The sequence below is a fragment of the Salmo salar genome, chromosome 16, assembly GCF_965601325.2.
Source record: "Salmo salar chromosome 16, fSalSal1, whole genome shotgun sequence".
Lineage (NCBI taxonomy): Eukaryota > Metazoa > Chordata > Actinopteri > Salmoniformes > Salmonidae > Salmo > Salmo salar.
In genome coordinates, this window is record NC_138306.1 from 92,827,024 (window position 1) to 92,846,225 (window position 19,202).

The 19,202-nt window shown below is 48.2% G+C and overlaps 1 protein-coding gene across 1 annotated transcript in view; it reads left to right on the forward strand.

The window, feature by feature from the left end:
* Window positions 1–19,202, forward strand: part of LOC106574988 (tudor domain-containing protein 3) — a 58,834-nt gene that overhangs the window by 24,762 nt on the left and 14,870 nt on the right. The window contains exons 8-13 of the mRNA XM_082962439.1: window positions 178–396; window positions 8,865–9,035; window positions 10,677–10,989; window positions 15,982–16,771; window positions 17,248–17,746; window positions 18,714–18,839. Coding sequence (XP_082818565.1) covers window positions 178–396; window positions 8,865–9,035; window positions 10,677–10,989; window positions 15,982–16,771; window positions 17,248–17,746; window positions 18,714–18,839 — 2,118 coding nt within the window. The remainder of the gene's footprint in view (window positions 1–177; window positions 397–8,864; window positions 9,036–10,676; window positions 10,990–15,981; window positions 16,772–17,247; window positions 17,747–18,713; window positions 18,840–19,202) is intronic.

Consider the following 19,202-nt stretch of genomic DNA (forward strand, 5'->3'; position numbering starts at 1 on the left):
GACTCTGTCCGTGTCCCACTGTGTGAGTTGGTCCTGTTTCTACTGGCTTGTTGTATATTAAGGGCCAGTTTCCCAGACACAGATTAGGTCTACATTCTCCATTCAAACAGTTTGTTTAATCCAGGAAGAGACTTTGTCTGTCTGCCGGGGAAACCAATCTCTTGACCTCTTCTGAAGGGAACTCGGACGTTTGGCGGTGGAGGTAATGCTGGGGGAAACCTGGTTAATACAGGCAGCCGGGACAGCTACCGACGAGGAGATGGAGGAGACAGGGACTCGTACCGGCAGAGACGAGAGGAGAGGATGGAGAGGACGGAGGAGTCCAGCCGACCAGAAGGAAACTACAGAGAGCTCGGGAGTTACCGGGAACTAGGAAATTACCGCGAGCTGGTGAGGGCTTTGACCTTTTGACCCAGTGTTTCCCTTAGCTCTGTATAGGCGGGTGGGTCTCTTACCCTCTGTCTAACCCCCCCCCCCTTTCAGTTTTAATTGAAGATGTTTGAGATCTTTGGTCAGGAGAATAATTCTTGGAAAATATGCCTTGGCTTTCTGGTTGTGGGTTTGACCTGTCTAGGCTTCACATCAACAACAAGTCAGTTTAATTCATTCATTCCTTTGTTTCATCTAGATTCCTGGCTTGCAGTAAAAATGTCTCTGATTTAGGTTTTTATTGGGCGTTTTGGTGTCCTTTGTGGTGTGATTGTGAAATAATGTTGGGGACCCTCATTGGGTTTAGACGGTGTGGGACTGGGCAGTCCTCAACAACAACCACACTAGTATTCCATTCAGCTGTGTAATGTAGACCCTCCCTTCCCCCATTAGGCTGTCTCCCAAAGGGCACCATGTTCCCTATGTAGTGCACTACTTTACACCCTATTCCCTCTATAGTGCACTACTTTACACCCTATTCCTTATATAGTGCACTACTTTAGATCCTATTCCCTCTATAGTGCACTACCTTAGACCCTATTCCTTATATAGTGCACTACTTTACACCCTATTCCCTATATAGTGCACTACCTTAGACCCTATTCCTTATATAGTGCACTACTTTAGACCCTATTCCCTATATAGTGCACTACTTTACACCCTATTCCCTATATAGTGCACTACTTTACACCCTATTCCCTCTATAGTGCACTACTTTACACCCTATTCCCTATATAGTGCACTACTTTAGACCCTATTCCTTATATAGTGCACTACTTTAGACCCTATTCCCTCTATAGTGCACTACTTTACACCCTATTCCCTATATAGTGCACTACTTTACACCCTATTCCCTCTATAGTGCACTACTTTACACCCTATTCCCTATATAGTGCACTACTTTAGACCCTATTCCTTATATAGTGCACTACTTTAGACCCTATTCCCTATATAGTGCACTACTTTACACCCTATTCCCTATATAGTGCACTACTTTACACCCTGTTCCCTATATAGTGCACTACTTTAGATCCTATTCCCTATATAGTGCACTACCTTAGACCCTATTCCCTATATAGTGCACTACTTTAGATCCTATTCCCTATATAGTGCACTACTTTAGATCCTATTCCCTATATAGTGCACTACTTTACACCCTATTCCCTATATAGTGCACTACTTTACACCCTATTCCCTATATAGTGCACTACTTTACACCCTATTCCCTATATAGTGCACTACTTTACACCCTATTCCCTATATAGTGCACTACTTTAAACCCTATTCCCTATATAGTGCACTACTTTAGACCCTATTCCCTATATAGTGCACTACTTTAGACCCTATTCCCTATATAGTGCACTACTTTAGACCCTATTCCCTATATAGTGCACTACTTTAGACCCTGTTCCCTATATAGTGCACTACTTTAGACCCTATTCCCTCTATAGTGCACTAGTTTTGCAAGTAGGGAATAGAATGCCATCTGGGACATGGGCTATGTTTCCACCTCAGTGCGTCTTGACGGGAGGGGAGGGGAGAGGAGGAGGGAGGAGGGGAAGGGTGGGGAGAGGAGGAGAGGAGGAGAGGTGGAGGAGAGAGGAGGAGGGAGAGGTGGAGGGGAGAGGAGAGGAGGAGAGGTGGAGGAGAGAGTAGGAGGGAGAGGAGGAGAGGTGGAGGAGAGAGGAGGAGGGAGAGGTGGAGGGGAGAGGAGAGGAGGGGAAGGGTGGCGAGAGGAGAGGGGAGAGGAGGGGAAGGGTGGGGAGAGGAGGAGAGGTGGAGGGGAGGATAACAGATTAAGGAGATAATCTGAGGAGTCTCAATAGAATAGAAAGGTTGTTAATCTGGATCAGACTACAGCAGAAGTGATGATCAACTGTGGATGGAGTTTTATTAATGAAGACCAGAGAGAGAGGGAAGTTCAAATGGGGGGGTAATGAAGCCCAGAGAGAGAGAGGGAAGTTCAAATGGGGGGGTAATGAAGCCCAGAGAGAGAGAGAGAGAAGTTCAAATGGGGGGTTAATGAAGACCAGAGAGAGAGAGAGGGAAGTTCAAATGGGGGGGGTTAATGAAGACCAGAGAGAGAGAGGGAAGTTCAAATGGGGGGGTAATGAAGACCAGAGAGGGAAGTTAAAATGGGGGGGTTAATGAAGACCAGAGAGAGGGAGGGAAGTTCAAATGGGGGGGTAATGAAGACCAGAGAGAGGGAGAGGGAAGTTCAAATGGGGGGGGTTAATGAAGACCAGAGAGAGAGAGAGAGGGAAGTTCAAATGGGGGGGGTTAATGAAGACCAGAGAGAGAGAGAGAGGGAAGTTCAAATGGGGGGGTAATGAAGCCCAGAGAGAGAGAGAGAGGGAAGTTCAAATGGGGGGGTTAATGAAGACCAGAGAGAGGGAGCGAAGTTCAAATGGGGGGGTAATGAAGACCAGAGAGAGGGAAGTTCAAATGGGGGGTAATGAAGACCAGAGAGAAGGAGGGAAGTTCAAATGGGGGGGGTAATGAAGACCAGAGAGAGGGAAGTTCAAATGGGGGGTAATGAAGACCAGAGAGAGGGAGGGAAGTTCAAATGGGGGGGGGGGGGGGGGGGGGGTTACTGAAGACCAGAGAGAGAGAGGGAAGTTCAAATGGGGGGGGTTAATAAAGACCAGAGAGAGAGGGAAGTTCAAATGGGGGGGTTAATAAAGACCAGAGAGAGAGAGGGAGGTTCAAATGGGGGGGTAATGAAGCCCAGAGAGAGAGAGAGAAGTTCAAATGGGGGGTTGATGAAGACCAGAGAGAGAGAGTGAAGTTCACATGGGGGGGTAATGAAGCCCAGAGAGAGAGAGGGAAGTTCAAATGGGGGTGGTTAATGAAGACCAGAGAGAGAGAGAGAGAGAGGGAAGTTCAAATGGGGGGGTAATGAAGCCCAGAGAGAGAGAGAGAAGTTCAAATGGGGGGTTAATGAAGACCAGAGAGAGAGAGGGAAGTTAAAATGGGGGGGTTAATGAAGACCAGAGAGAGGGAGGGAAGTTCAAATGGGGGGGTAATGAAGACCAGAGAGAGGGATAGGGAAGTTCAAATGGGGGGGTTAATGAAGACCAGAGAGAGAGAGAGGGAAGTTCAAATGGGGGGGGTTAATGAAGACCAGAGAGAGAGAGAGAGAGGGAAGTTCAAATGGGGGGGTAATGAAGCCCAGAGAGAGAGAGGGAAGTTCAAATGGGGGGGTTAATGAAGACCAGAGAGAGGGAGGGAAGTTCAAATGGGGGGGTAATGAAGACCAGAGAGAGGGAAGTTCAAATGGGGGGTAATGAAGACCAGAGAGAGGGAGGGAAGTTCAAATGGGGGGGTAATGAAGACCAGAGAGAGGGAAGTTCAAATGGGGGGTAATGAAGACCAGAGAGAGGGAGGGAAGTTCAAATGGGGGGGGGGGTTACTGAAGACCAGAGAGAGAGAGGGAAGTTCAAATGGGGGGGGTTAATAAAGACCAGAGAGAGAGGGAAGTTAAAATGGGGGGGGGTAATGAAGACCAGAGAGAGAGAGGGAAGTTCAAATGGGGGGGATAATGAAGACCAGAGAGAGAGAGAGAGGGAAGTTCAAATGGGGGGGGGTTAATGAAGACCAGAGAGAGAGAGAGAGGGAAGTTCAAATGGGGGGGTAATGAAGCCCAGAGAGAGAGAGAGAGGGAAGTTCAAATGGGGGGGTTAATGAAGACCAAGAGAGAGGGAGGGAAGTTTCAAATGGGGGGGTAATGAAGACCAGAGAGAGGGAAGTTCAAATTTGGGGTAATGAAGAACCAGAGAGAGGGAAGTTTCAAATGGGGGGTAATGAAGACCAGAGAGAGGGAGGGAAGTTCAAATGGGGGGGTAATGAAGACCAGAGAGAGGGGAAGTTCAAATGGGGGGTAATGAAGACCAGAGAGAGGGAGGGAAGTTCAAATGGGGGGGGGGGGGGTTACTGAAGACCAGAGAGAGAGAGGGAAGTTCACATGGTAATGAAGCCCAGAGAGAGAGAGAGGGAAGTTCAAATGGGGGGGTTAATGAAGCCCAGAGAGAGAGAGAGAAGTTCAAATGGGGGGTTAATGAAGACCAGAGAGAGAGAGGGAAGTTAAAATGGGGGGTTAATGAAGACCAGAGAGAGAGAGGGAAGTTAAAATGGGGGGGTTAATGAAGACCAGAGAGAGAGAGAGAGAGGGAAGTTCAAATGGGGGGGGTAATGAAGCCCAGAGAGAGAGAGAGAAGTTCAAATGGGGGGTTAATGAAGACCAGAGAGAGAGAGGGAAGTTAAAATGGGGGGGTTAATGAAGACCAGAGAGAGGGAGGGAAGTTCAAATGGGGGGGTAATGAAGACCAGAGAGAGGGAGAGGGAAGTTCAAATGGGGGGGGTTAATGAAGACCAGAGAGAGAGAGAGGGAAGTTCAAATGGGGGGGGTTAATGAAGACCAGAGAGAGAGAGAGGGAAGTTCAAATGGGGGGGTAATGAAGCCCAGAGAGAGAGAGAGAGGGAAGTTCAAATGGGGGGGTTAATGAAGACCAGCGAGAGGGAGGGAAGTTCAAATGGGGGGGTAATGAAGACCAGAGAGAGGGAAGTTCAAATGGGGGGTAATGAAGACCCGAGAGAGGGAGGGAAGTTCAAATGGGGGGTAATGAAGACCAGAGAGAGGGAAGTTCAAATGGGGGGGTAATGAAGACCAGAGAGAGGGAGGGAAGTTCAAATGGGGGGGGGGGTTACTGAAGACCAGAGAGAGAGAGGGAAGTTCAAATGGGGGGGGTTAATAAAGACCAGAGAGAGAGGGAAGTTAAAATGGGGGGGGGTAATGAAGACCAGAGAGAGAGAGGGAAGTTCAAATGGGGGGGATAATGAAGACCAGAGAGAGAGAGAGAGGGAAGTTCAAATGGGGGGGGTTAATGAAGACCAGAGAGAGAGAGAGAGGGAAGTTCAAATGGGGGGGGTAATGAAGCCCAGAGAGAGAGAGAGAGGGAAGTTCAAATGGGGGGGTTAATGAAGACCAGAGAGAGGGAGGGAAGTTCAAATGGGGGGGTAATGAAGACCAGAGAGAGGGAAGTTCAAATTTGGGGTAATGAAGAACCAGAGAGAGGGAAGTTCAAATGGGGGGTAATGAAGACCAGAGAGAGGGAGGGAAGTTCAAATGGGGGGGGTAATGAAGACCAGAGAGAGGGAAGTTCAAATGGGGGGTAATGAAGACCAGAGAGAGGGAGGGAAGTTCAAATGGGGGGGGGGGGGGGTTACTGAAGACCAGAGAGAGAGAGGGAAGTTCACATGGTAATGAAGCCCAGAGAGAGAGAGAGGGAAGTTCAAATGGGGGGGTTAATGAAGCCCAGAGAGAGAGAGAGAAAGTTCAAATGGGGGGTTAATGAAGACCAGAGAGAGAGAGAGGGAAGTTCAAATGGGGGGGGTTAATGAAGACCAGAGAGAGAGATGGAAGTTCAAATGGGGGGGTAATGAAGACCAGAGAGGGAAGTTAAAATGGGGGGGTTAATGAAGACCAGAGAGAGGGAGGGAAGTTCAAATGGGGGGGTAATGAAGACCAGAGAGAGGGAGAGGGAAGTTCAAATGGGGGGGGTTAATGAAGACCAGAGAGAGAGAGAGAGGGAAGTTCAAATGGGGGGGTTAATGAAGACCAGAGAGAGAGAGAGAGGGAAGTTCAAATGGGGGGGTAATGAAGCCCAGAGAGAGAGAGAGAGGGAAGTTCAAATTGGGGGGGTTAATGAAGACCAGAGAGAGGGAGGGAAGTTCAAATGGGGGGGTAATGAAGACCAGAGAGAGGGAGGGGAGTTCAAATGGGGGGGTAATGAAGACCAGAGAGAGGGGAAGTTCAAATGGGGGGTAATGAAGACCAGAGAGAGGGAGGGAAGTTCAAATGGGGGGGGGGGGGTTACTGAAGACCAGAGAGAGAGAGGGAAGTTCAAATGGGGGGGGTTAATAAAGACCAGAGAGAGAGGGAAGTTCAAATGGGGGGGGTTAATAAAGACCAGAGAGAGAGAGGGAGGTTCAAATGGGGGGGTAATGAAGCCCAGAGAGAGAGAGAGAAGTTCAAATGGGGGGTTGATGAAGACCAGAGAGAGAGAGTGAAGTTCACATGGGGGGGTAATGAAGCCCAGAGAGAGAGAGGGAAGTTCAAATGGGGGTGGTTAATGAAGACCAGAGAGAGAGAGAGAGAGAGGGAAGTACAAATGGGGGGGTAATGAAGCCCAGAGAGAGAGAGAGAAGTTCAAATGGGGGGTTAATGAAGACCAGAGAGAGAGAGGGAAGTTAAAATGGGGGGGTTAATGAAGACCAGAGAGAGGGAGGGAAGTTCAAATGGGGGGGTAATGAAGACCAAGAGAGAGGGATAGGGAAGTTCAAATGGGGGGGTTAATGAAGACCAGAGAGAGAGAGAGGGAAGTTCAAATGGGGGGGGGTTAATGAAGACCAGAGAGAGAGAGAGAGGGAAGTTCAAATGGGGGGGTAATGAAGCCCAGAGAGAGAGAGGGAAGTTCAAATGGGGGGGTTAATGAAGACCAGAGAGAGGGAGGGAAGTTCAAATGGGGGGGTAATGAAGACCAGAGAGAGGGAAGTTCAAATGGGGGGTAATGAAGACCAGAGAGAGGGAGGGAAGTTCAAATGGGGGGGTAATGAAGACCAGAGAGAGGGAAGTTCAAATGGGGGGGTAATGAAGACCAGAGAGAGGGAGGGAAGTTCAAATTGGGGGGGGGGTTACTGAAGACCAGAGAGAGAGGAGGGAAGTTCAAATGGGGGGGGGTTAATAAAGACCAGAGAGAGAGAGGGAAGTTAAAATGGGGGGGGGTAATGAAGACCAGAGAGAGAGAGGGAAGTTCAAATGGGGGGGATAATGAAGACCAGAGAGAGAGAGAGAGGGAAGTTCAAATGGGGGGGGTTAATGAAGACCAGAGAGAGAGAGAGAGGGAAGTTCAAATGGGGGGGGTTAATGAAGACCAGAGAGAGAGAGAGAGGGAAGTTCAAATGGGGGGGTAATGAAGCCCAGAGAGAGAGAGAGAGGGAAGTTCAAATGGGGGGTTAACCAAGACCAGAGAGGGAGGGAAGTTCAAATGGGGGGGTAATGAAGACCAGAGAGAGGGAAGTTCAAATTTGGGGTAATGAAGAACCAGAGAGAGGGAAGTTCAAATGGGGGGTAATGAAGACCAGAGAGAGGGAGGGAAGTTCAAATGGGGGGGTAATGAAGACCAGAGAGAGGGAAGTTCAAATGGGGGGTAATTCCCTCCCCCACCCAGAGGTAAGCCCTGTTCCCATCCCTCCCCCACCCAGAGGTAAGCCCTGTTCCCATCCCTCCCCCCACCCAGAGGTAAGCCCTGTTCCCATCCCTCCCCCACCCAGAGGTAAGCCCTGTTCCCATCCCTCCCCACCCAGAGGTAAGCCCTGTTCCCATCCCTCCCCCACCCAGAGGTAAGCCCTGTTCCCATCCCTCCCCCACCCAGAGGTAAGCCCTGTTCCCATCCCTCCCCCCACCCAGAGGTAAGCCCTGTTCCCATCCCTCCCCCCACCCAGAGGTAAGCCCTGTTTCCCATCCCTCCCCCCACCCAGAGGTAAGCCCCTGTTCCCATCCCTCCCCCCCACCCAGAGGTAAGCCCTGTTCCCATCCCTCCCCCACCCACCCAGAGGTAAGCCCTGTTCCCATCCCCCCCCCCCCACCCAGAGGTAAGCCCTGTTCCCATCCCTCCCCCCCCCCCACCCAGAGGTAAGCCCTGTTCCCATCCCTCCCCCCCCCCCACCCAGAGGTAAGCCCTGTTTCCCATCCCCTCCCTCCCCCCACCCAGAGGTAAGCCCTGTTCCCATCCCCCGCCCCCCCCACCACCCAGAGGTAAGCCCTGTTCCCATCCCATCCCCCCCACCCAGAGGTAAGCCCTGTTCCCATCCCTCCCCCCCCCCCCACCCAGAGGTAAGCCCTGTTTCCCATCCCTCCCCCCCCCCCCACCCAGAGGTAAGCCCTGTTTCCCATCCCTCCCTCCCCCACCCAGAGGTAAGCCCTGTTCCCATCCCTCCCTCCCCCACCCAGAGGTAAGCCCTGTTCCCATCCCTCCCCTCCCCCACCCCAGAGGTAAGCCCTGTTCCCATCCCTCCCCTCCCCCCACCCAGAGGTAAGCCCTGTTTCCCATCCCTCCCTCCCCCACCCAGAGGTAAGCCCTGTTCCCATCCCATCCCTCCCCCACCCAGAGGTAAGCCCTGTTCTCCCCCCCACCCAGTGGTAAGCCCTGCTCCCCCCCCACCCAGAGGTAAGCCCTGCTCCCCCCCCACCCAGAGGTAAGCCCTGCTCCCCCCCCACCCAGAGGTAAGCCCTGCTCCCCCCCCCACCCAGAGGTAAGCCCTGTTCCCCCCCACCCAGAGGTAAGCTCCTCCCTGAAGAGATGCTTAAACACATGACCTACGACTACGTAATAACTATAGCATCCCATTGATAATGTGACTTTTCTGCTGCGTCTGTTTCCTCCATGCAGCAGACAGAGGAAGGGGTCGTGGCCGGGGTCGGGGGAGGTCCAGTAGGTTTTGGGGGTGAGGATGAGGAGGAGGGAGCAGGAGGAAGACCGTCAGGACCCAGCACTCTGTTTGACTTCCTGGAATCCAAGATGGGGAGCTTCTCCATACAAGGTGCAGTTAGGGGTCCTTCCTTTACCAATAGTCTTCTCTCTACAAGGTACAGTTAGTGGTCCTGTCCTTCCTTTACCAATAGTCTTCTCTCTACAAGGTACAGTTAGGGGTCCTGTCCTTCCTTTACCAATAGTCTTCTCTCTACAAGGTACAGTTAGGGGTCCTTCCTTCCTTTACCAATAGTCTTCTCTCTACAAGGTACAGTTAGGGGTCCTGTCCTTCCTTTACCAATAGTCTTCTCTCTACAAGGTACAGTTAGGGGTCCTGTCCTTCCTTTACCAATAGTCTTCTCTCTACAAGGTAGAGTTAGAGGTCCTTCCTTCCTTTACCAATAGTCTTCTCTCTACAAGATACAGTTAGGGGTCCTTCCTTCCTTTACCAATAGTCTTCTCTCTACAAGGTACAGTTAGGGGTCCTGTCCTTCCTTTACCAATAGTCTTCTCTCTACAAGGTACAGTTAGGGGTCCTGTCCTTCCTTTACCAATAGTCTTCTCTCTACAAGGTACAGTTAGTGGTCCTGTCCTTCCTTTACCAATAGTCTTCTACATACAAGGTACAGTTATGGGTCCTTCCTTTACCAATAGTCTTCTCTCTACAAGGTACAGTTAGGGGTCCTGTCCTTCCTTTACCAATAGTCTTCTCTCTACAAGGTACAGTTAGGGGTCCTGTCCTTCCTTTACCAATAGTCTTCTCTCTACAAGGTACAGTTAGTGGTCCTGTCCTTCCTTTACCAATAGTCTTCTACATACAAGGTACAGTTAGGGGTCCTGTCCTTCCTTTACCAATAGTCTTCTACATACAAGGTACAGTTAGGTGTCCTGTCCTTCCTTTACCAATAGTCTTCTCCCTACAAGGTACAGTTAGGGGTCCTGTCCTTCCTTTACCAATAGTCTTCTCTCTACAAGGTACAGTTAGGGGTCCTGTCCTTCCTTTACCAATAGTCTTCTCTCTACAAGGTACAGTTAGTGGTCCTGTCCTTCCTTTACCAATAGTCTTCTCTCTACAAGGTACAGTTAGGGGTCCTTCCTTCCTTTACCAATAGTCTTCTCTCTACAAGGTACAGTTAGGGGTCCTATCCTTCCTTTACCAATAGTCTTCTCTCTACAAGGTACAGTTAGGGGTCCTGTCCTTCCTTTACCAATAGTCTTCTACATACAAGGTACAGTTAGGGGTCCTGTCCTTCCTTTACCAATAGTCTTCTACATACAAGGTACAGTTAGTGGTCCTGTCCTTCCTTTACCAATAGTCTTCTCTCTACAAGGTACAGTTAGTGGTCCTGTCCTTCCTTTACCAATAGTCTTCTCTCTACAAGGTACAGTTAGAGGTCCTTCCTTCCTTTACCAATAGTCTTCTCTCTACAAGGTACAGTTAGGGGTCCTTCCTTTACCAATAGTCTTCTCTCTACAAGGTACAGTTAGGGGTCCTGTCCTTCCTTTACCAATAGTCTTCTACATACAAGGTACAGTTAGGGGTCCTGTCCTTCCTTTACCAATAGTCTTCTACATACAAGGTACAGTTAGGGGTCCTTCCTTTACCAATAGTCTTCTCCATACAAGGTACAGTTAGGGGTCCTGTCCTTCCTTTACCAATAGTCTTCTCTCTACAAGGTACAGTTAGTGGTCCTGTCCTTCCTTTACCAATAGTCTTCTCTCTACAAGGTACAGTTAGGGGTCCTTCCTTTACCAATAGTCTTCTCTCTACAAGGTACAGTTAGGGGTCCTGTCCTTCCTTTACCAATAGTCTTCTCTCTACAAGGTACAGTTAGGGGTCCTGTCTTTCCTTTACCAATAGTCTTCTCTCTACAAGGTACAGTTAGGGGTCCTGTCCTTCCTTTACCAATAGTCTTCTCTCTACAAGGTACAGTTAGGGGTCCTGTCCTTCCTTTACCAATAGTCTTCTCCATACAAGGTACAGTTAGGGGTCCTGTCCTTCCTTTACCAATAGTCTTCTCCATACAAGGTACAGTTAGGGGTCCTTCCTTCCTTTACCAATAGTCTTCTCTCTACAAGGTACAGTTAGGGGTCCTGTCCTTCCTTTACCAATAGTCTTCTCTCTACAAGGTACAGTTAGTGGTCCTGTCCTTCCTTTACCAATAGTCTTCTCTCTACAAGGTACAGTTAGGGGTCCTGTCCTTCCTTTACCAATAGTCTTCTACATACAAGGTACAGTTAGTGGTCCTGTCCTTCCTTTACCAATAGTCTTCTCTCTACAAGGTACAGTTAGGGGTCCTGTCCTTCCTTTACCAATAGTCTTCTCCCTACAAGGTACAGTTAGGGGTCCTGTCCTTCCTTTACCAATAGTCTTCTCTCTACAAGGTACAGTTAGTGGTCCTGTCCTTCCTTTACCAATAGTCTTCTCTCTACAAGGTACAGTTAGGGGTCCTGTCCTTCCTTTACCAATAGTCTTCTCTCTACAAGGTACAGTTAGGGGTCCTGTCCTTCCTTTACCAATAGTCTTCTCTCTACAAGGTACAGTTAGGGGTCCTGTCTTTCCTTTACCAATAGTCTTCTCTCTACAAGGTACAGTTAGGGGTCCTTCCTTCCTTTACCAATAGTCTTCTCTCTACAAGGTACAGTTAGGGGTCCTGTCCTTCCTTTACCAATAGTCTTCTCTCTACAAGGTACAGTTAGGGGTCCTGTCTTTCCTTTACCAATAGTCTTCATCAGGGTTGTTGGCTACAGTTGAAACGTGTTGGTTTTAACAATAAAGAAGTGTCTCTACTTCACTTTGCTCCTGAATTCATGCACCTTGGTGGGAGAGTGAGGTAGCATCAGGGATCGTTCCCTTCCTCTGTCTTTATCCCGCTGTGCTGCCTGCTTTCAACCTGATATTTTCACAAAGCACGTAGCAGTTTGTTACACCTATTTGTGACATTTATTGTAAAGGGGGAATTTTCTATTACAGGTAGATAATCACTTTCTTCATCCTGTTTGTTTTTCTGATTCACACTCTTTTTTTCCAGCATCAAAGATTAACTGTCATTCAAAATTCCTTCAAATATTGTACATTTTTATAAGAAATGTATATTTTTAAAGAAAGGGTATGGTGTAAATCTGTGTTGGGGTGGGTAACCCGGCTCCATGAACATGTTCCGTTCCCCTCTGGAGAGCAGGGTTCAACCTCCATGTCCAGCTTTCATACTTCTGTTTCCTCTTAATATTTCACCCTCTTTGTTTCTCATCCATCTGTCATAAAACAAATCAAATAGGACAGGATTAAAACACATGTTAATTCAGAGCTCCACACTGTCTAGTCCTGTCTCTACTCCTGTAGGCCTGTCTCTGGTGTTATAGTCTCTGGTCCTGTAGTCCTGTCTCTGGTGTTATAGTCTCTGGTCCTGTAGTCCTGTCTCTGGTGTTATAGTCTCTGGTCCTGTAGTCCTGTCTCTGGTATTATAGTCTCTGGTATTATAGTCTCTGGTGTTATAGTCTCTGGTCCTGTAGTCCTGTCTCTGGTGTTATAGTCTCTGGTGCTGTAGTCTCTGGTGTTATAGTCTCTGGTCCTGTAGTCCTGTCTCTGTTGTTATAGTCTCTGGTCCTGTAGTCCTGTCTGGTGTTATAGTCTCTGGTCCTGTAGTCCTGTCTCTGGTGTTATAGTCTCTGGTGCTGTAGTCTCTGGTCCTGTAGTCCTGTCTCTGGTGTTATAGTCTCTGGTCCTGTAGTCCTGTCTCTGGTATTATAGTCTCTGGTATTATAGTCTCTGGTGTTATAGTCTCTGGTCCTGTAGTCCTGTCTCTGGTGTTATAGTCTCTGGTGTTATTGTCTCTGGTGTTATAGTCTCTGGTGTTATAATCTCTGGTGTTATAGTCTCTGGTGTTATAATCTCTGGTATTATAGTCTCTGGTGTTATAGTCTCTGGTCCTGTAGTCCTGTCTCTGGTATTATAGTCTCTGGTATTATAGTCTCTGGTGCTGTAGTCTCTGGTGCTGTAGTCTCTGGTGTTGTAGTCTCTGGTGCTGTAGTCTCTGGTGTTGTAGTCTCTGGTGCTGTAGTCTCTGGTGCTGTAGTCCTGTCTCTGGTGCTGTAGTCCTGTCTCTGGTGCTGTAGTCCTGTCTCTGGTGCTGTAGTCCTGTCTCTGGTGCTGTAGTCCTGTCTCTGGTGCTGTAGTCCTGTCTCTGGTGCTGTAGTCTCTGGTGCTGTAGTCTCTGGTGCTGTAGTCTCTGGTGCTGTAGTCTCTGGTGCTGTAGTCTCTGGTGCTGTAGTCTCTGGTGCTGTAGTCTCTGGTGCTGTAGTCTCTGGTGCTGTAGTCTCTGGTGCTGTAGTCTCTGGTGCTGTAGTCTCTGGTGCTGTAGTCTCTGGTGCTGTAGTCCTCTCCTCTGGTGGTTATAGTGAGGAGCCAGCCAGATGGTCTGTGTGTCTCTCTACAGAGGGTATTAAGCTGTATAAAACAGTGCTCCCGTTAGTTAAGTCTCTGACATCAGTGGGTAGGCATGGGGACAAACTGACATATGGTTCACCACAGAGGGTGAAATGGACACAGCCAACAGAGAGGGATGGGTTTCATTTCCTGCCTTTCATGAGGAGAAGTTACTGTTTGATGTTTGGGCTCATTTCAACTATTTAGATGTTTGAACCCAGAGTTTGGGATCATGCCATTTTTACTGAACTCTGGCATTGATGTTTGTTTCCCCCTTCTTTGTTTATATACGGTATATATTTTATTTGTATTTGTTTCTCAGGTCTCCAATTAAAAGACAGTATCTAGAATTGAAGCATGGGTGTGTGTGTGTACGTCAGGGATGGGACCAATGGACAATTTTGCTTAACGTTTAATCTGCATTTTTCTACATATAATTTTCTGTTAAAACGATACAAAAAAATCTGAAAATTCCACGTCAATTTACAATGCAGAATAATGATCCTATTAATTCACGATGCAGAATAATGATCCTATTAATTCACGATGCAGAATAATGATCCTATTAATTCACGATGCAGAATAATTCATTCACGATGCAGAATAATGATCCTATTAATTCACGATACAGAATAATTCATTCACGATGCAGAATAATGATCCTATTAATTCACGATGCAGAATAATTCATTCACGATGCAGAATAATGATCCTATTAATTCACGATGCAGAATAATTCATTCACGATGGAGAATAATTAATTCACGATGCAGAATAATTCATTCACGATGCAGAATAATTTATTCACGATGCAGAATAATTAATTCACGATGCAGAATAATTCATTCACGATGCAGAATAATTTATTCACGATGCAGAATAATTTATTCACGATGCAGAAGAATTCATTCACGATGCAGAATAATTCATTCACGATGCAGAATAATTCATTCACGATGCAGAAGAATTCATTCACGATGCAGAATAATTCATTCACGATGCAGAATAATTCATTCACGATGCAGAATAATTCATTCACGATGCAGAAGAATTCATTCCGATGCAGAATAATTTATTCACGATGCAGAATAATTCATTCACGATGCAGAATAATTCATTCACGATGCAGAATAATTCATTCACGATGCAGAATAATTCATTCACAATGCAGAATAATTCATTCACAATGCAGAATAATGGTCCTAATAAGGACAACTAGGGCCAGACAGTGAAGTTCTGTCTCCCTCAGTCATATCCCCTTGAAAGCTCCTCTCCTGCGGTCTGTTTGTTTGTCTGTGAGGGAACACGACAGCTGTTTAAATGCCAACACCAAACCTTCTCTGGAGATGGATTGGAAGCGCCCGCTGAACGGGTTTTTTACTTGTCTGTAAAGGAAGGTCGCTTCTGAAGTGGGACTTTAACGTCCTTCACGAGGCGTCCAGAACTGTCCATCAAATTAATCTTGAGCTGCCTGTGGGATAAACAATCGTACAGCCTGCGTGCTGCCTGCTGCGTGTTGCCTGTAGCGTGCTGCCTGCTGTGTGCTGCCTGCCGCCTGCTCCTCTTTACATCTTGTTAAATACCATGACTTACCAATTTTATACATTTTATTTCACCTTTATTTAACCAGGTAGGCTAGTTGAGAACAAGTTCTCATTTACAACTGTGACCTGGCCAAGATAAAGCAAAGCAGTGCAACACAAACAACAACACAGAGTTACACATGGAATAAACAAACATACAGTCAATAACACAGTAGAAAAGTCTATATACAGTGTGTGCAAATGTAGTAAGGAGACATTTAGTAGAAAGAAAATACATCTTCCTCTAAGAATCGCCTCCTAAGATTCAGTATTTTTGAAACGGAGACTGATTAGTTGCCGTACTTCAGAGAACACAAACACTCACAGCAGGTCAGCCACCAGACAGACAGAACCGGGCTCTAGGCCTGTCTATCAGTTTTGGCAGGTCAGCCACCAGACAGACAGAACCGGGCACTGGGCCTGTCTATCAGTTTTGGCAGGTCAGCCACCAGACAGACAGAACCGGGCACTGGGCCTGTCTATCAGTTTTGGCAGGTCAGCCACCAGACAGACAGAACCGGGCACTGGGCCTGTCTATCAGTTTTGGCAGGTCAGCCACCAGACAGACAGAACCGGGCACTGGGCCTGTCTATCAGTTTTGGCAGGTCAGCCACCAGACAGACAGAACCGGGCACTGGGCCTGTCTATCAGTTTTGGCAGGTCAGCCACCAGACAGACAGAACCGGGCACTGGGCCTGTCTATCAGTTTTGGCAGGTCAGCCACCAGACAGACAGAACCGGGCACTGGGCCTGTCTATCAGTTTTGGCAGGTCAGCCACCAGACAGACAGAACCGGGCACTGGGCCTGTCTATCAGTTTTGGCAGGTCAGCCACCAGACAGACAGAACCGGGCACTGGGCCTGTCTATCAGTTTTGGCAGGTCAGCCACCAGACAGACAGAACCGGGCACTGGGCCTGTCTATCGGCAAACAAAAACAACATTTTGTTGAAATGTTTAAACGTTTGACACACTGTGTGTGTGAATATCTTTTTCTCTGGGTTTCTCCTCCAGAGCCAAAGAGCCAGTCCTCTCAGAGGCATCATGATGGTAAGATGCCGTTCCCCCCTAACCACCAGTCCCAGGACAGGTTCCCCCAACGCAGCGACAGGGCAGACAGTAGGAGTGACTGGTCCAGGAACGACAGATCACGGAAGGAGAGAAACGAGAGGAACGATAGATCAGACTTCAGGAACGATAGGAACGACAGACCACCTCGCTTCCAGAGGGATAGTGACAAGGACTTCCCTAAACCTGGCCACGACCCTTCCATCACCACATCCACCCCTTCCCCAGCTCCAGTCCCAGCTCCAGCAGGGGGCCAGCAGGGCCAGGAGAGAGCCCAGGACAGAGGCCGGGAAAGGGGCCAGACACAGGAGAAGGCCCCTCCTGGAGGTGGAGGAGGGACAGAGAGGTGGAGAGAGGCCCAGAATGAGAGACAAGCAGCCAGGGAGGCCAGAGGACAGGCATCAGTGTTCTGCCCTGCTACGTACCCCGCCCCTGGCCAGCGGAACAGAGAACCCAGAGACGGAACCCAGGGGGATCTTTCTGGTTCTGGAACCTTCCAGCAGGGAATCAGAGTAGGTTCTAGTTTTGGTTCCGGAGGGTTCCAGAACCAAAGTCGGAGAGAGCAGCACTCGGTACCTGATCTGTCGTTTAATAAGAGAGGAGGAGGAGGGATGAAGCAGAACAACGGGCCTGCACCAGCTGCCTCTAAACCAGGCCAGCACCAGACAGAGTCCAGTTCTAACTGTGTATCAGAACCTAAAGGGGTCCAGAGATCTGACAGCAGAGCAGACAACAGGTATGGATACTGGATTAGACTTGATTATGAATGGCGTCTCATCAAATGTTATTTGTCACATACACATGGGTAGCAGATGTTAATGTGAGTGTAGTGAAATGCTTGTGCTTCTAGTTCCGACAGTGCAGTAATATCTAACAAGTAATCTAACAATTCCACAACAACTACCTTAAACACACAATTGTAAAGGAATGAATAAGAATATATACATAAAAATATATGGATGAGTGATGGCCGAACGGCATAGGCAAGATGCAGTAGATGGTATAGAATACAGTATATACACATGAGATGAGTAATGTAGGGTATGTAAACATTATATAAAGAAGTGACATTGTTTGAATGGATATTTGATTACAATGTGCGAGGTTTGACTGTTTTCTCATGTGTCTGCAATGGTTTTCATTCTTGTACGGTGATGCCAATGAAAGAATGTGTCATTCTGGGATGTACAGTAAAGTTGTGTTGTATTGTAGAGCTGAGCCCAACAGCAGAAGGAGAGGAGGGGGGAAGTCCCACAGTGAAAGGCCCAACTCGGACAACTTTGACCGTTACCGGGACAACGGACCGTCAAACTCTTCTACGTCGTGGGCGGGGCAAGAGGACTGTAGCGCCGGGACGCAGGACTGGGGCGTGTCCCGTGGGGAGTCTCGTCCAGTGAAAGGCCAAGTGGGCGGCGGCCCAGGCTCGGGTCCACACCTCCAAAACGGTGACTCGTCGACGGAACACCGGACAGGGCCAATCAAACAACAGAACTACTCCTCTGGTCCCGCCCCCAGGGAGAGGGAGGAGCCACACAACAGGAACAGCACTAACCCAGCCCATAACAACTCCAACACCGCCCCTAAGAAGAGGTCAGGGCAGGTCAAAGGGCAGAGGTCAGACCAGGGACAGGTTGGGTCCATGGAGCCTCAAGGCCTGGGGAACTTGAAACCAGGAGACCAGGTTCTAGCGCTCTACTGGGAAGACAACAAGGTATATTAACACTGGACTCATGGTTACATAGATGGAAGGATGACAATCACCTCACCTCTGTGTGTAGTTCTACAGGTCCAGGATAGATGCTGTGTATAATAACACCTCTGTGTGTAGTTCTACAGATCCAGGATAGATGCTGTGTATAATAACACCTCTGTGTGTAGTTCTACAGGTCCAGGATAGACGCTGTGTATAATAACACCTCTGTGTGTAGTTCTACAGGTCCAGGATAGATGCTGTGTATAATAACACCTCTGTGTGTAGTTCTACAGGTCCAGGATAGATGCTGTGTATAATAACACCTCTGTGTGTAGTTCTACAGGTCCAGGATAGATGCTGTGTATAATAACACCTCTGTGTGTAGTTCTACAGGTCCAGGATAGATGCTGTGTATAATAACACCTCTGTGTGTAGTTCTACAGGTCCAGGATAGACGCTGTGTATAATAACACCTCTGTGTGTAGTTCTACAGGTCCAGGATAGATGCTGTGTATAATAACACCTCTGTGTGTAGTTCTACAGGTCCAGGATAGACGCTGTGTATAATAACACCTCTGTGTGTAGTTCTACAGGTCCAGGATAGATGCTGTGTATAATAACACCTCTGTGTGTAGTTCTACAGGTCCAGGATAGATGCTGTGTATAATAACACCTCTGTGTGTAGTTCTACAGGTCCAGGATAGATGCTGTGTATAATAACACCTCTGTGTGTAGTTCTACAGGTCCAGGATAGATGCTGTGTATAATAACACCTCTGTGTGTAGTTCTACAGGTCCAGGATAGACGCTGTGTATAATAACACCTCTGTGTGTAGTTCTACAGGTCCAGGATAGATGCTGTGTATAATAACACCTCTGTGTGTAGTTCTACAGGTCCAGGATAGACGCTGTGTATAATAACACCTCTGTGTGTAGTTCTACAGGTCCAGGATAGATGCTGTGTATAATAACACCTCTGTGTGTAGTTCTACAGGTCCAGGATAGACGCTGTACATCCCTCTGGCCTCACAGCGGTCGTGGTCTTTACTGAGTATGGAAACTGTGAGGAGGTCCTTCTACACAACATCAGACCTGTCAACACGGACTTCTGGGTAAGTATCTATGGACTACAGTTGCTCTGTCTCAACTCACCTTTCCGTGATTCCTCACGTCCTCTCTCCCGTCCAGCTTCTCAACCGTATTGGAGGAGAATGTCCGAGGTCCCTCCCCCACCCTAGACCGTCTCCTCTAATGGCTTTTAGAGCAGGAGGAGAGGAGAGAGGGTGTAAGGAAACGAGGAAAGACTCATTGAGAATGAGCCTAAAGAAAGTCCTTGGTTCCGTCTGAGATGACGCGACGTGTTCAGTTGTGAAGACACCGACGACGTGGTTTTGTCTTCAGGAAGACCTCTATCAGCTGGTTCTGATATCATCTCATAAACCAGGGCCTGTGTTCACAGTGAGCCAGAGTGCAGA